The sequence below is a fragment of the Ranitomeya variabilis genome, chromosome 2, assembly GCF_051348905.1.
Source record: "Ranitomeya variabilis isolate aRanVar5 chromosome 2, aRanVar5.hap1, whole genome shotgun sequence".
NCBI classification, from domain to species: domain Eukaryota; kingdom Metazoa; phylum Chordata; class Amphibia; order Anura; family Dendrobatidae; genus Ranitomeya; species Ranitomeya variabilis.
In genome coordinates, this window is record NC_135233.1 from 353784306 (window position 1) to 353811145 (window position 26840).

The following is a 26840-nucleotide window of genomic DNA, read 5'->3' on the forward strand; positions in this document are numbered from 1 at the left end:
TTTCCAGCTGGCCGCTGTTCTTATACCTTAGCGCCTTCTGACTCTCAGTGCTGCTCAGCACAGACAGCACCCTGTAGTGATGTAATTGTGCCCACTGCTGTGAGACATCATAGTCAAAAGATGCGGGAGAGACCAGAGCTACAGGCTATGAGGAGAGGTGAATATTGGAGAGGGGGTCCAGTGCCAGCGCTGGTACTGGGCACCCCAGACTTATGGATACCATACCGTGCCAGTGCATGGCAATAAATTTTAATTCTATGTGTGTCTGAGGACGCATTTTGAGTTAGTGAGTAAACGGCTGAATCCTGCTTCTAGGGCCCAGTTAGGAGGGGGGCCCAAACTGGGCCTCTTTTCTTCCCAAGCCCCATACGCCAGAAAGGACAGTAATGCCCTGATGGCAAACCTTGGGTTTGTATTATGGAAATATGCAAAACAGATGTGTAGTTTGTCCTTGTGGATGAGGCCTACATTTTTGGCATGAGATAAATCTTGACCTAGTTCTTTGATCAGACACTGATTTATGTGCATTGACACAAATTTAAGAATTTTTTTTTTATTTTTTAGAGTTAAAGAAAAACTATTTCCAATAAAGACTGGTAACTTTAAGCATTAATAATTTGATTATTATTTATTTGGAACTTGGAAATGCCAAAAGTAGAAATAGATGTAATAAAATTAAAAAAAGTTTGGAATCAATCAATGAGGGATGAAGGCCAACTCGTAATATTGAGGATAATGTCCAAACCCACTTATTGTAGGTGTCAAGTCTAGTTCATTTATGTCCACAGGTGACCGGAGGCTAAAGTTCTGTAGAATGGTTGTGAAAAACAGGAAGAGCTCCATCCTTGCAAGATTTTCCCCCAGACAGATGCGTTTTCCTGGAAGGTAAAGGAATAGTTGCATAAATCAACAACTTGCTGTATGTACACCTAAACAGTTTTAGATCTCATAAGTAAAGGCTAAAAATGTGACAGTGCAAAAAAACAACAAAAAACTAAATTTAAACATTACTAAATACATTTTTTAGAGCTATTGAGGCTGTTTTTTTTCTTTGATTACCTATGTCTGGATAGTTGTATACATATAAGAAAAACCTGGCACTCAACTTTTATAAAGATGCTTATTTAATAGGTCCAAGCGGAGGTACAGTAACAGCAATGCAAAATGTTTCGGTCATAAGTGTCTGACCTTCATCAGTTCCATAGAGTGATTACAGGTGGCGTGAGTATTGTCACTGATAGATAGATTGTGGTATAAGTAGCCTGCTGTGGCACTGCAGACGCGGAGTCCACTGCTTGTCTCTGCATTGCTGTTACTGTACCTCCGCTTGGACCTATTAAATAAGCATCTTTATAAAAGTTGAGTGCCAGGTTTTTCTTATATGTATCACTATGGTTTTGGAACCTACCTGGGCACCATCCTATTGAGCAGTGCACACGGTTTTTGTTTACACTGGATAGTTGTATACTCCTGATTAGAGATGAGCAGTGTTCGAGTCGAACTGTTCGCCAATTTCCAATTCAAGCTGTTTTGGACGGTGTTCGAGTCATTCGTCGAACTCGAACAATTTGCTTAAAATTTGGCTGTTCCAGTTTCTGTTCGATAACTGTTCGTTCACCAAAAGCCTAACTTGATTTGCACATTAAAACTGTTTATCATTGTTAATGGACTGTTTCAGTGTATAGTGGGCGGGGGGCGGGGGATAGATCTGTGCTGAAATAATGCCGATCTCCATTTTTTTTCTTTCCCGCATTTACAGTGGGGTGGTGCAGTCTCTCAGCCTATCAGCAGTGCGCACACACACAGCAATGTGCATGTGATGCACACAAGCAAGGGCATGTGTCATTGGCTGTATATGTCACATGTCCATGCCCTATAAGAACTAGCCATTTGCGCCGTCGCCACCATTTCCTCACTGCTGCAACTTAGTGTTAGACAGCACCGCTGCTGCTGTGGGCGTTATACAGTCAAAGAGTCTTTTTTGGGAGCGAATTTACAGAGAGATAGGTTTAGGGAGTCGGGACTAGTTGTAATATCAGCCCTTTTCATGGTAGGTTACAGCAGTTCCTAGCACTTTTTGCCAGGCAGGTCTGTGCCAGTGCTGTGCAAGTGTTTGTCACAGCATTTGGTGTAATCTAGCTCAGCCAATCCTTTTGGGCCTAGGAGCATTGTCTGATAGTCATCTGAGTAGCCCGCCTGTGAAGCTAGCTACACTGCCTGTGTATCTAAATTTTTACTGCATCTAACCCAGTAAATAGTTTTGGGCCTAGGAGCAATGTCTGCACGCATGTGTATCAAAATTTTTACTGCATCTTATACAGAAAACAGTTTTGGGCCTAGGAGCAGTGTCTGCACGCCTGTGTATCTAAATTTTTACTGCATCTAACCCAGTAAATAGTTTTGGGCCTAGGAGCAGTGTCTGCATGCCTGTGTATCTAAATTTTTACTGCATCTAACCCAGGAAACAGTTTTGGGCCTAGGATCAGTGTCTGCACGTCAGCGGAGTAGCCCGCCTGTTAAGCTAACTACACCGCCTGTGTATCTAAATTTTTACTGCATCTAACCCAGAAAACAGTTTTGGGCCTAGGAGCAGTGTCTGCACGCCTGTGTATCTAAATTTTTACTGCATCTAACCCAGTAAATAGTTTTGGGCCTAGGAGCAGTGTCTGCACGCCTGTGTATCTAAATTTTTACTGCATCTAACCCAGAAAACAGTTTTGGGCCTAGGAGCAGTGTCTGCACGCCTGTGTATCTAAATTTTTACTGCATCTAACCCAGTAAATAGTTTTGGTCCTAGGAGCAGTGTCTGCACGCCTGTGTATCTAAATTTTTACTGCATCTAACCCAGTAAATAGTTTTGGGCCTAGGAGCAGTTTCTGCGCGCCTGTGTATCTAAATTTTTACTGCATCTAACCCAGTAAACAGTTTTGGGCCTAGGAGCAGTGTCTGCACGTCAGCGGAGTAGCCCACCTGTGAAGCTAACTACACCGCCTGTGTATCTACATTTTTACTGCATCTAACCCAGTAAATCCTTTTGGGCCTAGTACCACAGTATGGCCACTCAGTTCTGCTCGGTTTTCATCCATCGGTAGTTGTGCCAACAACTACAGATACAGAGTTGTCAATTAGTTAAGCACCAAAATGAGTGGCACAAGGCCTGCTGCTGGTGGAAAGGGGAATAGGCGTGTTGGCAAGGGAAAAAAAATGTTGTGTCCGTGGGGTAGGTGGTTCCAGCCAAAGTAAGATGTCTACTTCTTTTTGTGGACAATCTGATATGATCCCTTTCTTACGACCATTGCTACGAGCATCGCCAAAAATTCCAGATGAGGCACAAAAACAGCAGGTGCTTGAACGGATATCAAGTGCTCGTTCAAGTGGGCTCTCCTCCATGTCAACTTCAACATCACAAATACTCCAGTCCTCAGAGTTGTCACCCGTCGGGGATCGACCGAAACACGAAACCCAATGTAAGTCAATGGGGAAGCAAAGTCGGCAGTGAGTGGAGGACAGGAAAACGCCTACAGTGCCCATTTTAATGCCAAAAACATCAATTCTTGTTACTTAAGCTTGTCAATCTTAATTTACCTTATAATAATAGTTAGGCATTGAAAATTGGGGGTCATTTGGCTAAAGTTGTGGGGGGGGGGTAGGGGGGTAGGAATGGCTCAAGATTTTCGTGGGCCCAGGAAACGCGGAATACATCACGGCAGTGGAGCAGGGAGAGGTCAGTATTTCAACTTTGCGAGTGCTGTGATCCTGAGCAAGCAGGGGGGGCACACTCGCATTGGCACTGGCACAGGGCTCCTCAAAGTACGTCGGTGTTTGACAGCGGGGGTGCATCCCACCGGCAGAGACGCTTTTGCATACTATGAGGGGCCCTGTGCCAGTGACGTAGCCAACAAATATGCCCCTCACCTGATGAAGGAACCTGCACTTTCATCTGCATTTTTCTCTTTGTCCCCGTTTAAGGTGGTATAGTATGCGGGAAGGGGAACCAGAGTTTCAGCAGGGGGTCAGATTCTGGCTGTGTAGAGTGCAAGGGGAATGTAGTGGTCTGGGTCAATGTACCAGCAGACTCATCTAGCAGTGGCTGGGCAATGGGCAGGATGAGGAGGAAACACAGATATAGCCCTAAAGAATAAAGTAGGCTAAATGCAGTTCAAAATTGATAACATGACTTAACAGGCGGCATTGCTTTGTTCAGTGGAGGACAAATGTAATGAGAGGCTGACACAGTGAGTAGGCCCAAACAAGTAACTAGGCTAAATGCAGTTCAAAATTGGTAACAGGACTAACCAGGTGGCATTGCCTTGTTCAGTGGAGGACAACTGTAATGAGTGGCAGTCACAGTGAGTAGGCCCAAAAATAAAGTGGGCCAAATGAAGTTCAAAATTGGTAACAGGAGTAAACAGGCGGCACTGCTTTGTACAGTGGAGGAGAAAAGCAAGGAGCGGCAGACACCGTTAGTAGGACCCAACCAAACAAGTAGGCCAAATGCAGTTTAATATCTGATCTAGGCCGAAAGCCTGAAAATTGAAGCTCAGCTTTGTTCAGTGGAGGAGAACACCAAAGAGCGACAGACACCGTTAGTAGGGCCCAACCAAACTAGTAGGCCAAATGCAGTTCAAAATTTCCTATAGGCCGAAAGCCTGAAGATTGAAGCTCAGCTTTGTTCAGTGGAGGAGAACTGTTGTGATTTTGCTTTTTGCTCCCTCTAGTGGTCATTAGTGATTTGACTCTGGAGCTTCTGTCTTTTCCTATATCCTCACCTGGGCCGTTAGTTCAGGGGCGTTGCTATATAAGCTCCCTGGACCTTCAGTTCAATGCCTGGCATCGTTGAAATCAGAGCTAATCTGTTGTGCTCTTGTCCTATTATCCGGGTTCCTGTATTTCAAGCTAAGTCTGCTTCCTTGCTTTTTGCTTTTGTTTTGTTTGGTATTTTTGTCCAGCTTGTTCCAATCTGTATCCTGACCTTTGTTGGAAGCTCTAGGGGGCTGGTGTTCTCCCCCCGGACCGTTAGACGGTTCGGGGGTTCTTGAATCTCCAGCGTGGATTTTTATAGGGTTTTTGTTGACCAGATAAGTTATCTTGCTATATTCTGCTATTAGTAAGCTGGCCTCTCTTTGCTGAACCTGGTTCATTTCTGTGTTTGTCATTTCCTCTTACCTCACCGTTATTATTTGTGGGGGGCTTGTATCTTGCTTTGGGGTCCCTTTCTCTGGAGGCAAGAGAGGTCTTTGTTTTCTTCTCCTAGGGGTAGTTAGATTCTCCGGCTGGCGCGAGTCATCTAGCGATCACCGTAGGCATGATCCCCGGCTACTTCTAGTGTTGGCGTTAGGAGTAGCTATTTGGTCAACCCAGTTACCACAGCCCTATGAGCTGGATTTTTGAATCTCGCAGACTTACACGTTCCTCTGAGACCCTGTCCACTGGGGTCATAACAATATGCCAGGCCAGTATTAAATGTTTAATGCATTGCAGAAGTGGGATTATAAGAAAGAAAATGTTGAGTTTTTTTTTTCCCTCTCTCATTTTTTTTTTTTTTTTTTTCTTTTCCCCTTTACCTCAGAGTGGCTTAAGCTTGCTGCAGACATGAATGTCCAGACCTTGATTACAAGTGTGGACCAGCTTGCCGCTCGTGTGCAGGGTATACAAGATTATGTTACCAGAAATCCTAGGTCTGAACCCAAGATTCCGATTCCTGAACTGTTTTCAGGAGACCGATTTAAGTTTAGGAATTTCAGGAATAATTGTAAATTGTTTTTGTCCCTGAAACCTTGTTCGTCTGGAGACTCTGCTCAACAAGTAAAAATTGTTATTTCATTCTTACGGGGTGACCCTCAAGATTGGGCTTTTTCGTTGGCGCCAGGAGATCCGGCATTGGCTGATATTGATGCGTTTTTTCTGGCGCTCGGTTTACTTTATGAGGAACCCAATCTTGAGATTCAGGCAGAGAAAGCCTTGCTGGCTATGTCTCAGGGCCAGGACGAGGCTGAGGTGTATTGCCAAAAATTTCGGAAATGGTCCGTGCTGACACATTGGAACGAGTGTGCACTGGCCGCTAATTTTAGAAATGGCCTTTCTGAGGCCATTAAGAATGTTATGGTGGGTTTTCCCATTCCCACAGGTCTGAATGATACCATGTCCCTGGCTATTCAAATTGACCGGCGGTTGCGGGAGCGCAAAACCGCAAATTCCCTCATGTTGTTGTCTGAACAGACACCTGATGTGATGCAATGTGATAGAAAAACCGCAAATTCCCTCATGGTGTTGTCTGAACGGACACCTGATTTGATGCAATGTGATAGAATCCTGACTAGAAATGAGAGGAAAATTCATAGACGCCAGAATGGCTTGTGCTACTACTGTGGTGATTCTACACATGTTATCTCAGCATGCTCTAAACGTATATCTAAGGTTGTTAGTCCTGTCACCGTTGGTAATTTGCATCCTAAGTTTATTCTGTCTGTAACTTTGATTTGCTCACTGTCATCTTATCCTGTCATGGCGTTTGTAGATTCAGGTGCTGCCCTGAGTCTTATGGATCTCTCATTTGCTAAGCGCTGTGGTTTTATTCTTGAACCATTAGAAAATCCTATCCCTCTTAGGGGTATTGATGCTACGCCATTAGCAGAAAATAAACCGCAGTATTGGACACAGGTTACCATGTGCATGACTCCTGAACACCGCGAGGTGATACGTTTTCTCGTTCTACATAAAATGCATGATTTGGTTGTTTTGGGGTTGCCATGGTTACAGACCCATAATCCAGTCCTTGACTGGAACGCTATGTCAGTGTCTAGTTGGGGCTGTCGTGGTATTCATGAGGATTCCCTGCCTGTGTCTATTGCTTCTTCTACGCCTTCGGAAGTTCCTGAGTATTTGTCTGATTATCAGGATGTCTTTAGCGAGTCCAGGTCCAGTGCATTGCCTCCTCATAGGGAATGTGACTGTGCAATAGATTTGATTCCAGGCAGTACATTTCCTAAGGGAAGACTGTTTAATCTGTCGATACCTGAACATACCGCTATGCGTTCATATATCAAGGAGTCTCTGGAGAAAGGACACATCCGTCCGTCTTCTTCCCCTCTTGGTGCGGGATTCTTTTTTGTGGCTAAAAAGGACGGATCTTTGAGGCCTTGTATTGACTATCGGCTTTTAAATAAGATCACTGTCAAATTTCAGTATCCTTTGCCGCTGTTGTCTGACTTGTTTGCCCGGATTAAAGGTGCCAAGTGGTTTACCAAGATAGACCTTCGTGGTGCGTACAACCTTGTGCGCATTAAGCAAGGGGATGAATGGAAAACCGCATTCAATACGCCCGAAGGTCATTTTGAGTACTTGGTGATGCCTTTTGGGCTCTCTAATGCCCCTTCAGTTTTTCAGTCCTTTAAGCATGACATTTTCCGGAACTATCTGGATAAATTTTTGATCGTTTATCTGGATGATATTCTGGTTTTTTCTGATAATTGGGACTCGCATGTGGAGCAGGTCAGGATGGTCTTTAAAATTTTGCGTGAAAATTCTTTGTTTGTCAAGGGCTCAAAGTGTCTTTTTGGTGTACAGAAGGTTCCCTTTTTGGGGTTCATTTTTTCCCCTTCTGCTGTGGAGATGGACCCAGTCAAGGTCCGAGCTATTCTTGATTGGACTCAGCCCTCGTCAGTTAAGAGTCTTCAGAAGTTCTTGGGTTTCGCTAACTTCTACCGTCGTTTTATCGCTAACTTTTCTAGCATTGTGAAACCTTTGACGGATATGACCAAGAAGGGCTCCGATGTGGTTAATTGGGCTCCTGCTGCCGTGGAGGCTTTCCAGGAGTTGAAACGCCGGTTTACTTCGGCGCCTGTTTTGTGCCAGCCTGACGTCTCACTTCCCTTTCAGGTTGAGGTGGATGCTTCGGAGATTGGGGCAGGGGCCGTTTTGTCGCAGAGAGGCCCTGGTTGCTCTGTTATGAAACCTTGTGCCTTTTTCTCTAGGAAGTTTTCGCCTGCCGAGCGAAATTATGATGTGGGCAATCGGGAGTTGTTGGCCATGAAATGGGCATTTGAGGAGTGGCGTCATTGGCTCGAGGGTGCTAAGCATCGTGTGGTGGTCTTGACTGATCACAAAAATCTGATGTATCTCGAGTCTGCTAAACGCCTGAATCCTAGACAGGCCCGCTGGTCATTGTTTTTCTCCCATTTTGACTTTGTTGTCTCGTATGTACCAGGTTCAAAAAATGTGAAGGCCGATGCTCTTTCCAGGAGCTTTGTGCCTGATGCTCCTGGAGTCGCTGAACCTGTTGGTATTCTTAAGGATGGTATTATCTTGTGAGCTATTTCTCCAGATCTGCGACGTGTGTTGCAGAGATTTCAGGCTGATAGGCCTGATTCTTGTCCACCTGACAGACTGTTTGTGCCTGATAAGTGGACCAGCAGAGTCATTTCCGAGGTTCATTCCTCGGTGTTGGCAGGTCACCCAGGAATTTTTGGCACCAGAGATCTGGTGGCCAGATCCTTTTGGTGGCCTTCCTTGTCTAGGGATGTGCGGTCATTTGTACAGTCCTGTGGGACTTGTGCTCGAGCTAAGCCTTGCTGTTCTTGTGCCAGCGGGTTGCTCTTGCCCTTGCCTGTCCCTAAGAGACCTTGGACACATATCTCCATGGATTTCATTTCTGATCTTCCGGTGTCTCAAGGCATGTCTGTTATCTGTGTGATATGTGATCGCTTCTCCAAGATGGTCCATTTGGTTCCTTTGCCTAAGCTGCCTTCCTCTTCCGATCTGGTTCCTGTGTTTTTCCAGAACGTGGTTCGTTTGCACGGCATCCCTGAGAATATTGTGTCAGACAGAGGATCCCAGTTCGTTTCCAGATTCTGGCGATCCTTTTGTAGTAGGATGGGCATTGACTTGTCGTTTTTGTCTGCTTTCCATCCTCAGACTAATGGACAGACGGAGCGAACTAATCAGACTTTGGAGGCTTATTTGAGGTGTTTTGTCTCTGCTGATCAGGACGATTGGGTGACCTTCTTGCCGTTGGCTGAGTTTGCCCTTAATAATCGGGCTAGTTCCGCCACCTTGGTTTCGCCGTTTTTCTGCAACTCTGGTTTCCACCCTCGTTTTTCTTCGGGTCATGTGGAACCTTCTGACTGCCCTGGGGTGGATTCTGTGGTGGATAGGTTGCAGCGGATCTGGAATCTTGTGGTGGACAACTTGAAGTTGTCACAGGAGAGGGCTCAGCGCTTTGCCAACCGCCGCCGCGGTGTGGGTCTCCGACTACGTGTTGGGGATTTGGTGTGGCTTTCTTCCCGCTTTGTTCCTATGAAGGTTTCCTCTCCCAAATTTAAACCTCGTTTTATTGGTCCTTACAAGATATTGGAAATCCTTAATCCTGTATCCTTTCGCCTGGATCTTCCTGTGTCGTTTGCTATCCACAACGTGTTTCATAGGTCCTTGTTGCGGCGGTACGTTGTGCCTGTGGTTCCTTCTGCTGAGCCTCCTGCTCCGGTGTTGGTTGAGGGCGAGTTGGAGTACGTGGTGGAGAAGATCTTGGATTCTCGTCTCTCCAGGCGGAGGCTTCAGTACCTGGTCAAGTGGAAGGGCTATGGTCAGGAAGATAATTCCTGGGTGGTCGCCTCTGATGTTCATGCGGCCGATTTAGTTCGTGCCTTTCACGCCGCTCGTCCTGATCGCCCTGGTGGTCGTGGTGAGGGTTCGGTGACCCCTCACTAAGGGGGGGGGTACTGTTGTGATTTTGCTTTTTGCTCCCTCTAGTGGTCATTAGTGATTTGACTCTGGAGCTTCTGTCTTTTCCTATATCCTCACCTGGGCCGTTAGTTCAGGGGCGTTGCTATATAAGCTCCCTGGACCTTCAGTTCAATGCCTGGCATCGTTGAAATCAGAGCTAATCTGTTGTGCTCTTGTCCTATTATCCGGGTTCCTGTATTTCAAGCTAAGTCTGCTTCCTTGCTTTTTGCTTTTGTTTTGTTTGGTATTTTTGTCCAGCTTGTTCCAATCTGTATCCTGACCTTTGTTGGAAGCTCTAGGGGGCTGGTGTTCTCCCCCCGGACCGTTAGACGGTTCGGGGGTTCTTGAATCTCCAGCGTGGATTTTTATAGGGTTTTTGTTGACCAGATAAGTTATCTTGCTATATTCTGCTATTAGTAAGCTGGCCTCTCTTTGCTGAACCTGGTTCATTTCTGTGTTTGTCATTTCCTCTTACCTCACCGTTATTATTTGTGGGGGGCTTGTATCTTGCTTTGGGGTCCCTTTCTCTGGAGGCAAGAGAGGTCTTTGTTTTCTTCTCCTAGGGGTAGTTAGATTCTCCGGCTGGCGCGAGTCATCTAGCGATCACCGTAGGCATGATCCCCGGCTACTTCTAGTGTTGGCGTTAGGAGTAGCTATTTGGTCAACCCAGTTACCACAGCCCTATGAGCTGGATTTTTGAATCTCGCAGACTTACACGTTCCTCTGAGACCCTGTCCACTGGGGTCATAACAGAGAACACCAAGGAGCAGCAGACACCGTTAGTAGGGCCCAACCAAACTAGGAGGCCAAATGCAGTTTAAAATTTCCTATGGGCCGAAAGCCTGAAGATTGAAGCTCAGCTTTTTTCAATGGAAGAGAACACCAAGGAGCGGCAGACACCGTTAGTAGGGCCCAACCAAACTAGTAGGCCAAATGCAGTTTAAAATTTCCTATAGGCCGAAAGCCTGAAGATTGAAGCTCAGCTTTGTTCAGTGGAGGACAACATCAAGGACCGGCAGACACCATTAGTAGGGCCCAACCAAACTAGTAGGCCAAATGCAGTTTAAAATTCCCTATAGGCCGAAAGCCTGAAGATTGAAGCTCAGCTTTGTTCAGTGGAGGACAACACCAAGGAGCGGCAGACACCGTTAGTAGGGCCCAACTAAACTAGTAGGCCAAATGCAGTTTAAAATTTCCTATAGGCCGAAAGCCTGAAGATTGAAGCTCAGATATGTTCAGTGGAGGACAGCTGTATTGAGTGGCGCAGACAGACACAGGTAGTAGGCCTATAATAAAGTAGGCTCGATGCAGTTTAAAATGGGTTACAGGGGTACACTGGCAGCATTGGTTTGGTCAGCGGAGGACGATTGCAAGGAGTGGCGCAGACTTACTAGGCCTAAAATAGAAAATTAGGCTCAAGGCAGTTTAAAATGGGTTACAGGGGTACACAGGCAGCATTGGTTTGGTCAGCGGAGGACGATTGCAAGGAGTGGTGTAGACTTACTAGGCCTAAAATAGAAAAGTAGGCTCAAGGCAGTTTAAAATGGATTACAGGGGTACACAGGCAGGATTGGTTTGGTCAGCGGAGGATGATTGCAAGAAGTGGCGCAGACTTACTAGGCCTAAAATAGAAAAGTAGGCTCAAGGCAGTTTAAAATGGGTTACAGGGGTACACAGGCAGCATTAGCTTGGTCAGCGGAGGACGATTGCAAGGAGTGGCGCAGACTTTCTAGGCCTAAAATAGAAAAGTAGGCTCAAGGCAGTTTAAAATGGGTTACAGGGGTACTGTTATGATATGGTGGCCTAGGAGCAGCATGGGGGACACTCTGGAGAAGGTGGTACCTGTTCTGACCGCAGACCCTGAACTTAACACCGCAACTAGAAGTAGCTGTGGGATGTACCTAACACTCCCTAGACACCTCGTCACAGCCGGAGATCTAAATACCCCTAGAGATAAGAAAAGGGAAAACTATCTTGCCTCAGAGAAAACCCCCAAAGGATAGACTGCCCCCCACAAATATTGACTGTGAGAGGAGAGGGAATTAACATACGCAGATTAAAATCAGGATTTAGCAAAGGAGGCCGTACTAGCTAGATAGAAAGGAAAGAACAGAGTACTATGCGGTCAGTATTAAAATACTAGAAAATATCCACCACAGAAAAATACAAAAGCTCCACATCTAACTAAAGATATGGAGGGTATATCTGCATCTCCAGAGATACCAGCATGGCTGAACAAATCCTTGCACAGACCAAGCTGGACAAAACAAACATGAAAATGAACTGAACTATTAAGCCCACAGCATGTGGATAGCAAAAAGCAAAACCAGAACTTATCTTTGATGAAATGCACAGCAAGCAGGAGAGACCAGGAAAGGATGTGAATCCTCCAGGAACAATGGACAACTGGCACTGACTAAAGGGTGAAGCCAGACTAAATAGCCCAGTCCGAAGTGGACACAACTGATGACTGCTGTGAAAGACAGACAGCAGCGCTACCACTTATAACCACCGGAGGGAGCCCAAGAGCAGAATTCACAACAGTACCCCCCCCTTGGGGAGGGGTCACCGAACCCTCACCGGAGCCCCCAGGCCAATCAGGACGAGCCAAATGGAAGGCACGAACCAAATTGTCAGCATGAACATCGGAGGCAACAACTCAAGAACTATCCTCCTGGCCATAACCCTTCCACTTGACAAGATACTGAAGCCTCCGCCTTGAAACACGAGAATCCAAGATCTTCTCCACCACATACTCCAACTCTCCATCAATCAACACCGGGGCAGGAGGATCAACAGAGGGAACCACGGGCACCACATATTTCCGCAACAAAGATCTATGAAAAACATTATGGATGGAAAAAGAGGCTGGAAGGGCCAAACGAAAAGACACAGGATTGATAATCTCAGAAATCCTATAAGGACCAATAAACCGAGGCTTGAACTTAGGGGAAGAAACCTTCATAGGAACATGACGGGAGGACAACCAGACCAGATCTCCAACCTGAAGCCGGGAACCAACACACCGACGACGGTTAGCAAAACGCTGAGCCTCCTCCTGAGACAATACCAAATTGTCCACCACATGAGCCCAAATTTGCTGCAACCTGTCAACCACAGAGTCCACCCCGGGACAATCAGAAGGCTCAGCCTGCCCTGAAGAAAAACGGGGATGAAAACCAGAATTACAAAAGAAGGGTGAAACCAAAGTGGCAGAACTAGCCCGATTATTAAGGGCAAACTCGGCCAATGGCAAGAAAGCCACCCAATAATCCTGATCAGCAGACACAAAGCACCTCAAATAAGTTTCCAAAGTCTGATTAGTTCGCTCGGTTTGGCCATTTGTCTGAGGATGAAATGCGGACGAAAAAGACAAATCAATGCCCAGCCTAGCACAAAAGGCCCGCCAAAACCTAGAAACAAACTGGGAACCTCTATCGGATACAATATTCTCCGGAATGCCATGCAAACGAACCACATGCTGAAAAAACAACGGAACCAACTCAGAAGAGGAAGGCAATTTAGGCAAAGGTACCAAATGAACCATCTTAGAAAACCGGTCACAAACCACCCAGTTAACCGACATCCTCTAGGAAACCGGAAGATCTGAAATAAAATCCATAGAAATATGCGTCCAAGGCCTCTCAGGGACCGGCAAAGGCAAAAGCATCCCACTGGCGCAGGAGCAGCAAAATTTGGCCCGCGCACAAGTCCCACAGGACTGCACAAAGGAACGCACATCCCGTGACAAAGAAGGCCACCAAAAGGACCTACCAACCAATTCTCTGGTACCAAAAATCCCAGGATGGCCAGCCAACACCGAACAATGAATCTCAGAAATCACTTTACTAGTCCATCTGTCAGGAACAAACAGTTTCCCCACTGGACAGCGGTCAGGTTTATCAGCCTGAAATTCCTGAAGAACCCGTCGTAAATCAGGGGAGATGGCAGAAAGAATCACCCCTTCCTTCAGAATACCGACCGGCTCAAGGACCCCAGGAGAATCAGGCAAAAAGCTCCTAGAAAGGGCATCAGCCTTAACATTCTTAGAACCCGGAAGATACGAGACCACAAAATCAAAATGGGAGAAAAACAGGGACCATCGGGCCTGTCTAGGATTCAGCCGTTTGGCAGACTTGAGGTAAATCAGATTTTTATGATCGGTCAAGACCACAATACGGTGCTTGGCACCCTCAAGCCAATGTCGCCACTCCTCAAATGCCCACTTCATAGCCAACAACTCACGATTGCCGACATCATAATTGCGTTCCACAGGCGAAAACTTTCGAGAAAAGAATGCACACGGTTTCATCAAGGAACCATCAGAATTCCTCTGAGACAAAACGGCTCCTGCCCCAATCTCAGAGGCGTCAACCTCAACCTGAAAAGGAAGAGAAACATCCGACTGACGCAACACAGGGGCAGAAGTAAATCGGCATGTAAGCTCCTGAAAGGCAGAAACGGCCGCAGGGGACCAATTTGTCACATCAGCGCCTTTCTTCGTCAAATCGGTCAGGGGTTTAACCACACTGGAGAAGTTGGCAATGAAACGGCGATAACAATTAGCAAAGCCCAAAAATTTCTGAAGGCTCTTCACGGAGGTGGGCTGCATCCAATCATGAATGGCCTGAACCTTAAACGGATCCATTTCTATAGATGAGGGAGAAAAAATAAAGCCCAAAAAAGACACCTTCTGCACTCCAAAGAGGCACTTAGACCCCTTCACAAACAAAGCATTATCACGAAGGATCTGAAATACCATCCTGACTTGTTTCACATGAGACTCCCAATCATCGGAAAAAATCAAAACATCATCTAAATATACAATCATGAATTTATTGAGATAACTCCGAAAGATATCATGCATGAATGATTGAAACACAGATGGAGCATTAGAAAGCCCGAATGGCATCACAAGGTATTCAAAATGGCCTTCGGGCGTATTAAATGCAGTTTTCCATTCGTCACCCTGTTTAATACGAACAAGATTATATGCCCCTCGAAGGTCAATCTTAGTAAACCAACTAGCCCCCTTAATCCTAGCAAACAAATCAGAGAGCAGAGGCAAAGGGTATTTGAATTTGACCGTGATCTTATTCAAGAGGCGATAATCAATACAGGGTCTCAAGGAACCATCCTTCTTGGCAACGAAAAAAAAACCCGCTCCCAATTTTGAAGAAGATGGCCAAATATGCCCCTTCTCCAAAGACTCCTTAACGTAACTCCACATAGCGGCATGTTCTGGCACAGACAGGTTGAAAAGTCGACCCTTAGGGAACTTACAGCCTGGAATCAAGTCAATAGCACAATCACAGTCCCTATGCGGTGGAAGGGAACTGGACTTGGGCTCATCGAACACATCCTGGAAATCTGACAAAAACTCAGGAATTTCAGAAGAGGGGGAAGAGGAAATTGACATCAAAGGAACGTCATCATGAACCCCCTGACACCCCCAACTAGTCACAGACATAGATTTACAATCTAATACCGGATTATGCACCCGTAACCATGGGAAACCCAGCACAACAGCATCATGCAAATTATAAAACACCAGAAAACGACAATCTTCCTGATGGGCTGGCGCCATGCACATGGTCAGCTGTGTCCAAAACTGAGGCTTATTTTTAGCCAACGGTGTAGCATCAATTCCCCTCAAAGGAATAGGGTTCTGCAAAGGCTGCAAGGGGAAACCACAATGTCTGGCAAATTCTAAGTCCATTAAGTTCAAAGCGGCGCCTGAATCCACAAATGCCATGACAGAAAATGACGATAATGAGCAGATCAGGGTCACAGATAACAGAAATTTAGGTTGTACAGTACTGATGGTAATGGAACTAGCGATTCTCTTTGCACGCTTAGGGCAATCAGAAATAACATGAGCAGAATCGCTGCAGTAAAAACACAACCCATTCTGATGTCTGAATCCTTGTCGTTCAGCTCTAGACACAATCCTATCACATTGCATAGGCTCAGGACTCCGCTCGGGAGACAACACCACAGTGCGCACAACTCTGCGCTCGCGCAAACGCCGATCAATCTGTATGGCCAGAAACATAGAATCACTCAAACCAGCAGTCGTGGGGAACCCCACCATAACATCTTTAACGGATTCAGAAAGACCCTTTCTGAAAATTGCCGCCAAGGCATCCTCATTCCATTTAGTAAGCACAGACCATTTTCTAAATTTCTGGCAATACGATTCTGCCGCTTCTTGACCCCGACTCAGGGCCAACAAGGTCTTCTCAGCATGATCCACTAAATTAGGTTCCTCATACAATAACCCTAGCACCTGAAAAAAGGTGTCTACATTAAGCAAAGCCGGATTCCCAGATTCCAGGGAAAATGCCCAATCCTGAGGGTCGCCACGCAGCAGAGAAATGACAATTTTAACTTGCTGGGTGGAATCACCAGAGGAACGGGGTTTCAGAGCAAAAAACAGTTTACAGTTATTTTTAAAGCTCAAAAATTTGGACCTATCCCCAAAAAACAAATCAGGAGTTGGAATTCTAGGCTCCAAAACCGGAGTCTGAACGATATAATCGGAAATACCCTGTACTCTAGCAGCAAGTTGATCCACACGAGAAACCAATCCCTGAATATCCATGCCAGCACCTAACTCCTGAGCCACCCAGAGGTAAAGAGGAAAAAAAAAACACAACAGACTACAGAAAAAAAAATGGCTCAGCACTTTTCTTTCCTTCTTCTGAGATGCGATTAACTCATTGTTGGCCAGTTGTACTGTTATGATATGGTGGCCTAGGAGCAGCATGGGGGACACTCTGGAGAAGTCTCAAAAACATTTCCAGAATTCGCCCTTTTCTTACTTTCGACTCTGCAAAAACTCTTACTGTCTCACTTATTCATTCTCGTCTGGACTATTGTAACTCTCTACTAATTGGCCTACCTTTTACCAGACTCTCCCCGCTCCAATCTGTCCTGAATGCTGCTGCCAGGATCATATTCCTTGCCAACCGTTACACCGATGCCTCTACCTTGTGCCAGTCATTACACTGGCTACCCATCCAATCCAGAATCCAGTACAAAACTACTACCCTCATCCACAAAGCACTCCATGGCTCAGCACCACCCTACATCTCCTCTCTGGTCTCAGTCTACCAACCTACCCGTGCCCTCCGCTCTGCTAATGACCTCAGGTTAGCATCCTCAATAATCAGAACCTCCCACTCCCGTCTCCAAGACTTTACACGTGCGGCGCCGATTCTTTGGAATGCACTACCTAGGTTAATACAATTAATCCCCAATCCCCACAGTTTTAAGCGTGCACTAAAAACTCATTTGTTCAGATTGGCCTACCGCCTCAACGCATTAACCTAATTATCCCTGTGTGGCCTATTAATAAAAAACAACAACATAATCACGTTCCTCCATCATGTTCTCATACACTTTATGCAGTTAATAGCTTATACTTAGGCAGTTAACTGGTTCATGCAGCTTTACATGAACACCCGAGCCTTACACTATGGCTGGTCCAAATAACTAAAGCAATTGTTACCATCCACCTCTTGTGTCTCCCCTTTTCCTCATAGATTGTAAGCTTGCGAGCAGCAGGGCCCTCATTCCTCCTGGTATCTGTTTTGAACTGTGATTTCTGTTATGCTGTAATGTCTGTTGTCTGTATAAGTCCCCTCTATAAGTTGTAAAGCGCTGCGGAATATGTTGGCGCTATATAAATAAAATTATTATTATTATTATTATTAAGGTGGTACCTGTACTGACCGCAGACCTTGAACTTAACACCGCAACTAGAAGTAGCCGTGGGATGTACCTAACACTCCCTAGACACCTCGTCACAGCCGGAGATCTAAATACCCCTAGAGATAAGAAAAGGGAAAACTATCTTGCCTCAGAGAAACCCCCCAAAGGATAGACAGTCCCCCACAAATATTGACTGTGAGAGGAGAGGGAAATAACATACGCAGACTGAAATCAGGATTTAGCAAAGGAGGCCGTACTAGCTAGATAGAAAGAAAAGAACAGAGTACTATGCGGTCAGTATTAAAATACTAGAAAATATCCACCACAGAAAAATACAAAAGCTCCACATCTAACTAAAGATATGGAGGGTATATCTGCATCTCCAGAGATACCAGCATGGCTGAACAAATCCTTGCACAGACCAAGCTGGACAAAACAAACATGAAAATGAACTGAACTATTAAGCCCACAGCATGTGGACAGCAAAAAGCAAAACCAGAACTTATCTTTGATGAAATGCACAGCAAGCAGGAGAGACCAGGAAAGGATGTGAATCCTCCAGGAACAATGGACAACTGGCACTGACTAAAGGGTGAAGCCAGACTAAATAGCCCAGTCCGAAGTGGACACACCTGATGACTGCTGTGAAAGACAGACAGCAGCGCTACCACTTATAACCACCGGAGGGAGCCCAAGAGCAGAATTCACAACAGGGTACATAGGCAGCATTGGTTTGGTCAGCGGAGGACGATTGCAAGGAGGGGCGCAGACAGACTTAGTAGGCCTAAAATAAAAAAGTAGGCTCAATGCAGTTCTAAACTGGTAACAGGAGTAAACTGGCCGCACTGCTTTATTCGGTGGAGGACAACTGGAAGAAGTGGCTGACACAGTAAGTTGGCCAAAATAGTAAAGTGGGCTAAATGTCTGCAAACAAAATGTTCCTAAATAAACAGGTGGCAAAGCTAGGTACAGGGGTGGGTTCCTCTGCTAAATAGCAGACAGTGGTAGTTCGCGCACAGTATTCACAGGTCTAAATGGAGGGCAGGGCCCCGGTATATTTTTACTATCATCTATCATTTCAACAAATTTGTATTGGCAGTGCCATTGAAGGATTTAACAGCACAGACTAAACAGTGGTGGAACAGTGAGAGGTAAGTTTTGCAAGTGGTAGAGCACTGTTTGAGCTGGGGGGGACACTCTCTCGTGGGCGGCGGTACTGGCCCAGTGCCCCTCATATTACGACGGTGTGTCTAACGTTGGGTGTACACCACCACTGCCAGAGACACTTCATTGTACTATGAGGGACCCTGTGCCAGTGCCGTCGGCCAAAAGTGGGCACACCCACCTGTCCAGGCAAACGGCACTCGCACGGGTGCTTGCGCCAAGTGGTGACCACGGCCCCGTGGGGTGAGTCAGCCCATTTAGGGAGGTGTAAAAATGGCCTATGGTGGACATTCAGCAGCTGCAAATGGAGGAATTGGAGCAGTCAGTAAGAGGAGTCCAAAAGCAAGACCTTTTTACAGGAAAGCTACGTGTCAGCAGGGGAAGGTGGGGCAAAATAATTAGAAATCCATGATTGGCTCATTTTAATGAATGTTAGATCATCAATATTTTCCGTAGCCAGACGAGTCCTGTTTTCGGTCAGTATTGAACCAGCAGCACTGAAGACTCTTTCTGATAGCACACTAGCAGCTGGGCAAGCAAGCTCCTGTAATGCATATTCTGCCAATTCAGGCCAGGTGTCTATTTTAGATGCCCAGTAATCAAAGGGGAATAACGTGTGAGGGAGAACATTGATAAGGGAGGAAAAATAGTTCATAACCATACTGGACAAATGTTGTCTCCTGTCACTTTGAATTGATGCAGTAGTACCTGTCGTGTCTGCAGTCATTGCGAAACCACTCCACAACCTGGTCATAAAACTCCTCTGTCCAACGCCACTTCTGATTTGTGCAACTCTAACACCTCTGCCATGTTGCCCACTGCAGCTCGTGTGAGAACCATCACCGGCGCTGTATGCTGGGAATGCCTGAACCAAACGGTTTACAAGAGTTGCTTGTTTAGTAGCCAATATTTGTTCAAGGTTCTCATGTGGCATGATATTTTGCAATTTCCCTTTGTAGCATGGATCCAGGGGGCAGGCCAACCAGTAATCGTCATCGGTCATAATTTTGATAATGTGGGGGTCCCTTTTTAGGATATGCAAGGCATAATCAGCCATGTGGGCCAATGTTCCAGGTGTCAAATCACTGCTTGTGTTGGGTTGAGGAGCACTTTCTGGCAAATCAAAATCAGTTGTCTCAAGCAAAAACCCTGTACCTGACCTTGCAACGCCACCAGTTTCTATTGCCCCCTGAGAAGCTTCCTCCTCCCATAAATATTCATCCCCTTCATCCTCGTCCTCCTCCTCCTCTTCATCCGCCACCTCGTCCTGGAGATTTCCCTGAGCAGACAATGGCTGACTGTCATCAAGGCTTCCCTCATCCTCGGCTGCAGATGCCTGCTCCTTAATGTGCGTCAAACTTTGCATCAGCAGGCGCATTAGTGGGATGATCATGCTTATGATGGCGTCATCTGCACTTACCAGCCGTGTGCATTCCTCAAAACACTGAAGGACTTGACAGAGGTCTTGTAGCTTCAACCACTGCACACCTGACAACTCCATGTCTGCCATCCAACTGCCTGCCTGTGTATGTGCATCCTCCCACAAATACATTACAGCATGCCTCTGTTCGCACAGCCTCTGAAGCATGTGCAGTGTGGAGTTCCACCTTGTTGCAACGTCGATTATTAGGCGGTGCTGGGGAAGCTTCAGCGAGCGCTGTTGGTTCTGCATACAGCTGGAGTGTGCGGGCGACTGGCGGATGTGCGAGCAAAGTGTTTGCACCTTCAGGAGCAGAGCTGGTAACCCCGGATAATTTTTCAGGAAGCACTGCGAAACCAGGTTCAAGGTGTGAGCCAGGCAAGGTATGTGTTTCAGTTCTGAAAGGGCTACGGCAGCCATAAAATTCCTTCCGTTATCACTGACTACCTTGCCTGCCTCAAGATGTACACTGCCCAGCCAGGACTCAGTTTCTTGCTGCAAGAACTCGGCCAGATCTTCCGTGGTGTGTCTGTTGTCTCCCAAACACTTCATTTCCAACACAGCCTGCTGACGCTTACCACTAGCTGTTCCATAATGGGACACCTCGTGTGCAATACTCGCAGCTGCGGATGGAGTGGTCGTGTGACTGCGCTCTGTGGATGAGCTTTCACTTCTGCTGGAGGAGGAGGAGGAGTGGTGGCTACAGCCAACTGTTTGCTAGACCATGGGCTAGGCAGAACTGTCCCACTATGGCTGTCCCCTGTGGACCTTGCATCCACCACATTAACCTAGTGTGCCGTGATGGACACATAACATTCCTGGCCATGCCTACTGGTCCATGCATCTGTTGTGAGGTGCACCTTTCTACTGACTGATTGCCTGAGTGCATGGACAATGCGGTCTTTGACATGCTGGTGAAGGGCTGGGATGGCTTTTCTCGCAAAGAAGTGTCGACTGGGTAGGTCATAGCGTGGTACTGCGTAGGCCATCAGGGCTTTGAAAGCTTCGCTTTCAACCAACCGGTAGGGCAAGATCTCTAACGAGATTAGTCTAGCAATGTGGGCGTTCAAACCCTGTGTACGCAGATGAGAGGATGAGTACTTCCTTTTCCTAATGAGAGTCTCTTGTAGGGTGAGCTGGACTGGAGAGCTGCATATGGTGGAACTAGCGGGGGTGGTGGTGGACATGGCAGATTGAGAGAGGGTTGGTGAGGGTATTCTAGCTGTTGGCCTACATACAGTGTTTCCTACCAAGAACCTGGTGATTCCCTGACTGCTTTGGCCTTGTGACAATACCTCCACATTTGCTGCAGGTGGTGTCCTAAACGGTGGGCTTACAGTGAGGGAAGCAATGTAGCGTTGCTGACTAGCTTCATTCTGAGCAGGTGCACCTACATTACGGGACGTTTGGTAGTTAGTCCAGGCTTGCAAGTGCATGCTGGTTAAATGTCTACGCATGCACGTTGTATTTACATTTTTGACATTCTGCCCTCTGCTAAAGGTCCTTGAGCATTTCTTACAGATAACTTTGCACTGATCATTCGGATCTTGGTTAACAAATTGCTAGACTGCACTCTTCCTACAATCGAATACATTTTCAGGCATTGCACGCTGTGCTACTTTCACCGGATGACCACGTTGTCCTAAAACTGTTTTTGATTTTGACACATGGTTTGGGCCAGATACGTGCCTGCCAGATGAAAGCTGTTGCGATGTAGATAGCTGCTGCGGCTCATACTCCTCCGCTTCAGAGCAACTGCCAGCGGCACCCTGTTCCCCCAATGGCTGCCAATCGGGGTCAACAACTGGGTCATCTATCACCTCCTCTTCAATGTCCTGTGCACATTCCTCTGTGTCACCGTGTAAGGTGCTATAGCGTTCGGGACGGGGCACCATAGTCTCATCAGGGTCAGATTCTGGCTCAGTACACTGCGAGGGCAATGTTGTGATCTGAGTCAATGGAACAGCATAATAAACTAGCTGTGGCTGTGCATCTGTGCACTCCATGTCCGATTCATCTTGTAATGGCCTGTTAACAATTTCCCTTTCTAACCCAGGAACGGTATGTGTAAAGAGCTCCATGGAGTAACCTGTTGTGTCGCCTGATGCATCTTTCACTGTTGTTCTGGGTAAAGGACACAAGGAAGAGACTTGTTCCTGACCGGGAGCATCCACTGACGACTCCCTTTTTTTAAATTTTAAACTTTACGAAGAGGAGGCAAAAGAGCTAGGGGCTGAGTCAGCAAGGAAAGCCAAAACTTTTTCCTGCTGCTCTGGCTTTAAAAGCGGTTTTCCTACTCCCAGAAAAGGGAGCGTTCGAGGCCTTGGGTAGCCAGACGATGACGCTGGCTCAACAACTCGAGCCTTAGGTGCTATTTTGCTTTTCCCACTACCCCCAGATGCTCCACCACCACCATCATTACCAGCTGGCAATGACCGCCCACGGCCACGACCCCTTCCACCAGACTTCCTCATTCTTGGGAAAATGTAACCAAACTAACAACCATTATATGGTACTGTAAAACAAGGTAGAAGGTGTATGTAAACTTGTTGTGAATTTAAATCTCCCTTTCTATATGTGTGGGAGACTGCTGCAAAAATCAGGCCCACTATATTACACTACACAGTGTACGTGGCAGAAAGTGGCTGGCAGATATACGCCAAACAGAACGGACGCAGATGCACTTAGTGGCAATATTAATCTCCCTTTTTATGTGTGGGACACTGCAGCAAAAAAAAAATCAGGCCCACTGTATTACACTACACGGTATGTGGCAGAATGTGGCTGGCAGATATACACCAAACATAACTGACGCAGATGCACTTAGTGGCAATATTAATCTCCCTTTTTATGTGTGGGACACTGCAGCAAAAAAACAAAACAGGCCCACTGTATTACACTACACGGAGTAAGTGGCAGAAAGTGGCTGGCAGATATACGCCAAACAGAACTGACACAGATGAACTTAGTGGCAATATTAATCTCCCTTTTTATGTGTGGGACACTGCAGCAAAAAAAAAATCAGGCCCACTGTATTACACTACACGGTATGTGGCAGAATGTGGCTGGCAGATATACACCAAACATAACTGACGCAGATGCACTTAGTGGCAATATTAATCTCCCTTTTTATGTGTGGGACACTGCAGCAAAAAAAAAAACAGGCCCACTGTATTACACTACACGGTATAAGTGGCAGAAAGTGGCAGGCAGATATACGCCAAACAGAACGGACGCAGATGCACTTAGTGGCAATATAAATCTGCCTTTTTATGTGTGGGAGACTGCTGGAAAAAAAAACAGGCCTGCTGTATTACACTACACGGTATAAGTGGCAGAAAGTTGCTGGAAGATATATATATATATATATATATATATATATATATATATATATATATATATATATATATATATATATATATATATATATACAGTATATAAAGGAACTGTACTACAATAACAATCTCCCTACAATGATCTCAATCAGGACAAGTATGGCAGCCAGCAATAAAAAGGACTGCTGCACACAAAAATGTGGACAAATAAACAATAGAACTGTGCAGAAAGGAGCAGCAGGACTTTTGCTTTTAAAAAAGCAGTTGGTTTGCACAGTGGCGTACAAACAGCAATGCAGCTATCAGGGAGCCTTATAAGCTACAGAGCTGATGCACAGAAATCTAGCCTTCTCTGTCTCTGCAAAGAAAAGGTGGTGTTGGACAGTGGAAATCGCTACAGCAAGCGGTTTGGGGGTTAATATTTCCTACCTAACGATATCCCTGCTTCAGACGAAGCTGCAGCAAACTCTCCCTATGCTCAGATCGGCAGAAGTAAGATGGCAGTCGGAGTGCACGCCCCTTTATAGCCCCTGTGACTAGGGTTGAGCGAAACGGGTCGATCATTTTCAAAAGTCGCCGACTTTTGGCTAAGTCGGCGTCTCATGAAACCCGATCCGACCCCTGTGCTTGTCGGCCATGCGGTACGCGACTTTCGCGCCAAAGTCGCGTTTCAATGACGCGAAAAGCGCCATTTCTCAGCCAATGAAGGTGAACGCAGAGTGTGGGCAGCGTGATGACATAGATCCTGGTCCCCACCATCTTAGAGAAGGGCATTGCAGTGATTGGCTTGCTGTCTGCGGCGTCACAGGGGCTATAAAGGGGCGTTCCCGCCGACCGCCATCTTACTGCTGCTGATCTGAGCTTAGGGACAGGTTGCTGCCGCTTCATCAGAAGCAGGGAGAGCGTTAGGCAGGGTCCACTAACCACCAAACCGCTTGTGCTGCAGCGATTTCCACTGTCCAACACCACCTTCGGTGTGCAGGAACAGTGGAAGCTATTTTTTTTTTTTTTTCCCCTCAGCGCTGTAGCTCATTGGGCTGCCCTAGAAGGCTCCGTGATAGCTGTATTGCTGTGTGTACGCCACTGTGGAAACCAACTGCTTTTTTCAAAGCACATATCCTCTTGTTCCTTCCTTTCTGCACAGCTATCTTTTTTGTTTGTCCACACTTTTTATTTAATTTGTGCATCAGTCCACTCCTATTGCTGCCTGCCATACCTGGCTTACATTACTGCAGGGAGATAGTAATTGTAGGACAGTTTTTTTTTTTTTTTTGTTTTTTTTTTGTGGGAGATTAAGATTGGCATTTCTGCTACAGTGCCATCCCTGTGTGTGCCATCTCTCACTGAGTGGGCCATAGAAAGCCTATTTATTTTTTCCGTGATTTGTGTTCTAAAATCTACCTCAACACAGAAACACTACATCAATCAGTGGGAGAAAAATATTGGCCTCAGTCAGGGCTTGTGTGCCACTGCTGTGTGTGCGCTATCTCTCATTCAGTGGGCTATAGCAAGCCTATATTTTTTTTTTTTTTTTTTTTTTAATATTATTTGGTTTCAAAAGTCTCCCTGAAAAAAAAAAAAAACCTAAAAAAACAGTGGGAGAGTAATATTGCCCTTTCAGCTTGTGTGCCAGTCTTGACTCCTGGGTGTGCCACCTCTCTCCCTCTCATTCAGTGGGCCATAGAAAGCCTATTTATTTTTTTTTTTAAATATTATTGGGTTTCTAAAGTCTCCCTGAAAAAAACAAAAAATACATAAAAAAACAGTGGGAGAGTAATATTGCCCTTTCAGCTTGTGTGCCAGTCTTGACTCCTGGGTGTGCCACCTCTCTCCCTTTCATTCAGTGGGCCATAGAAAGCCTATTTTTTTTTTTTTAATATTATTTGGTTTCTAATTCTCCCTGAAAAAAAAAAAAAAACCTAAAAAAACAGTGGGAGAGTAATATTGCCCTTTCAGCTTGTGTGCCAGTCTTGACTCCTGGGTGTGCCACCTCTCTCCCTCTCATTCAGTGGGCCATAGAAAGCCTATTTATTTTTTTTTTTAAATATTATTGGGTTTCTAAAGTCTCCCTGAAAAAAACAAAAAATACATAAAAAAACAGTGGGAGAGTAATATTGCCCTTTCAGCTTGTGTGCCAGTCTTGACTCCTGGGTGTGCCACCTCTCTCCCTTTCATTCAGTGGGCCATAGAAAGCCTATTTTTTTTTTTTTAATATTATTTGGTTTCTAATTCTCCCTGAAAAAAAAAAAAAACCTAAAAAAACAGTGGGAGAGTAATATTGCCCTTTCAGCTTGTGTGCCAGTCTTGACTCCTGGGTGTGCCACCTCTCTCCCTTTCATTCAGTGGGCCATAGAAAGCCTATTTTTTTTTTTTTAATATTATTTGGTTTCTAATTCTCCCTGAAAAAAAAAAAAAAACCTAAAAAAACAGTGGGAGAGTAATATTGCCCTTTCAGCTTGTGTGCCAGTCTTGACTCCTGGGTGTGCCACCTCTCTCCCTCTCATTCAGTGGGCCATAGAAAGCCTATTTATTTTTTTTTTTAAATATTATTGGGTTTCTAAAGTCTCCCTGAAAAAACAAAAAATACATAAAAAAACAGTGGGAGAGTAATATTGCCCTTTCAGCTTGTGTGCCAGTCTTGACTCCTGGGTGTGCCACCTCTCTCCCTTTCATTCAGTGGGCCATAGAAAGCCTATTTATTTTTTTTTTTAAATATTATTGGGTTTCTAAAGTCTCCCTGAAAAAAACAAAAAATACATAAAAAAACAGTGGGAGAGTAATATTGCCCTTTCAGCTTGTGTGCCAGTCTTGACTCCTGGGTGTGCCACCTCTCTCCCTTTCATTCAGTGGGCCATAGAAAGCCTATTTTTTTTTTTTTAATATTATTTGGTTTCTAATTCTCCCTGAAAAAAAAAAAAAAACCTAAAAAAACAGTGGGAGAGTAATATTGCCCTTTCAGCTTGTGTGCCAGTCTTGACTCCTGGGTGTGCCACCTCTCTCCCTCTCATTCAGTGGGCCATAGAAAGCCTATTTATTTTTTTTTTTAAATATTATTGGGTTTCTAAAGTCTCCCTGAAAAAAACAAAAAATACATAAAAAAACAGTGGGAGAGTAATATTGCCCTTTCAGCTTGTGTGCCAGTCTTGACTCCTGGGTGTGCCACCTCTCTCCCTTTCATTCAGTGGGCCATAGAAAGCCTATTTTTTTTTTTTTAATATTATTTGGTTTCTAATTCTCCCTGAAAAAAAAAAAAAAACCTAAAAAAACAGTGGGAGAGTAATATTGCCCTTTCAGCTTGTGTGCCAGTCTTGACTCCTGGGTGTGCCACCTCTCTCCCTTTCATTCAGTGGGCCATAGAAAGCCTATTTTTTTTTTTTTAATATTATTTGGTTTCTAATTCTCCCTGAAAAAAAAAAAAAAACCTAAAAAAACAGTGGGAGAGTAATATTGCCCTTTCAGCTTGTGTGCCAGTCTTGACTCCTGGG

The 26840-nt window shown here is 45.6% G+C and overlaps 1 protein-coding gene across 1 annotated transcript in view; it reads right to left on the reverse strand.

Moving 5' to 3' along the window:
* Positions 1-562: 562 nt before the first annotated feature.
* Positions 563-26840, reverse strand: part of LOC143805876 (cytochrome P450 2A3-like) — a 230936-nt gene continuing 204658 nt past the window's right edge. The window contains exon 9 of the mRNA XM_077285617.1: positions 563-878. Coding sequence (XP_077141732.1) covers positions 697-878 — 182 coding nt within the window. The 3' untranslated portion in view covers positions 563-696. The remainder of the gene's footprint in view (positions 879-26840) is intronic.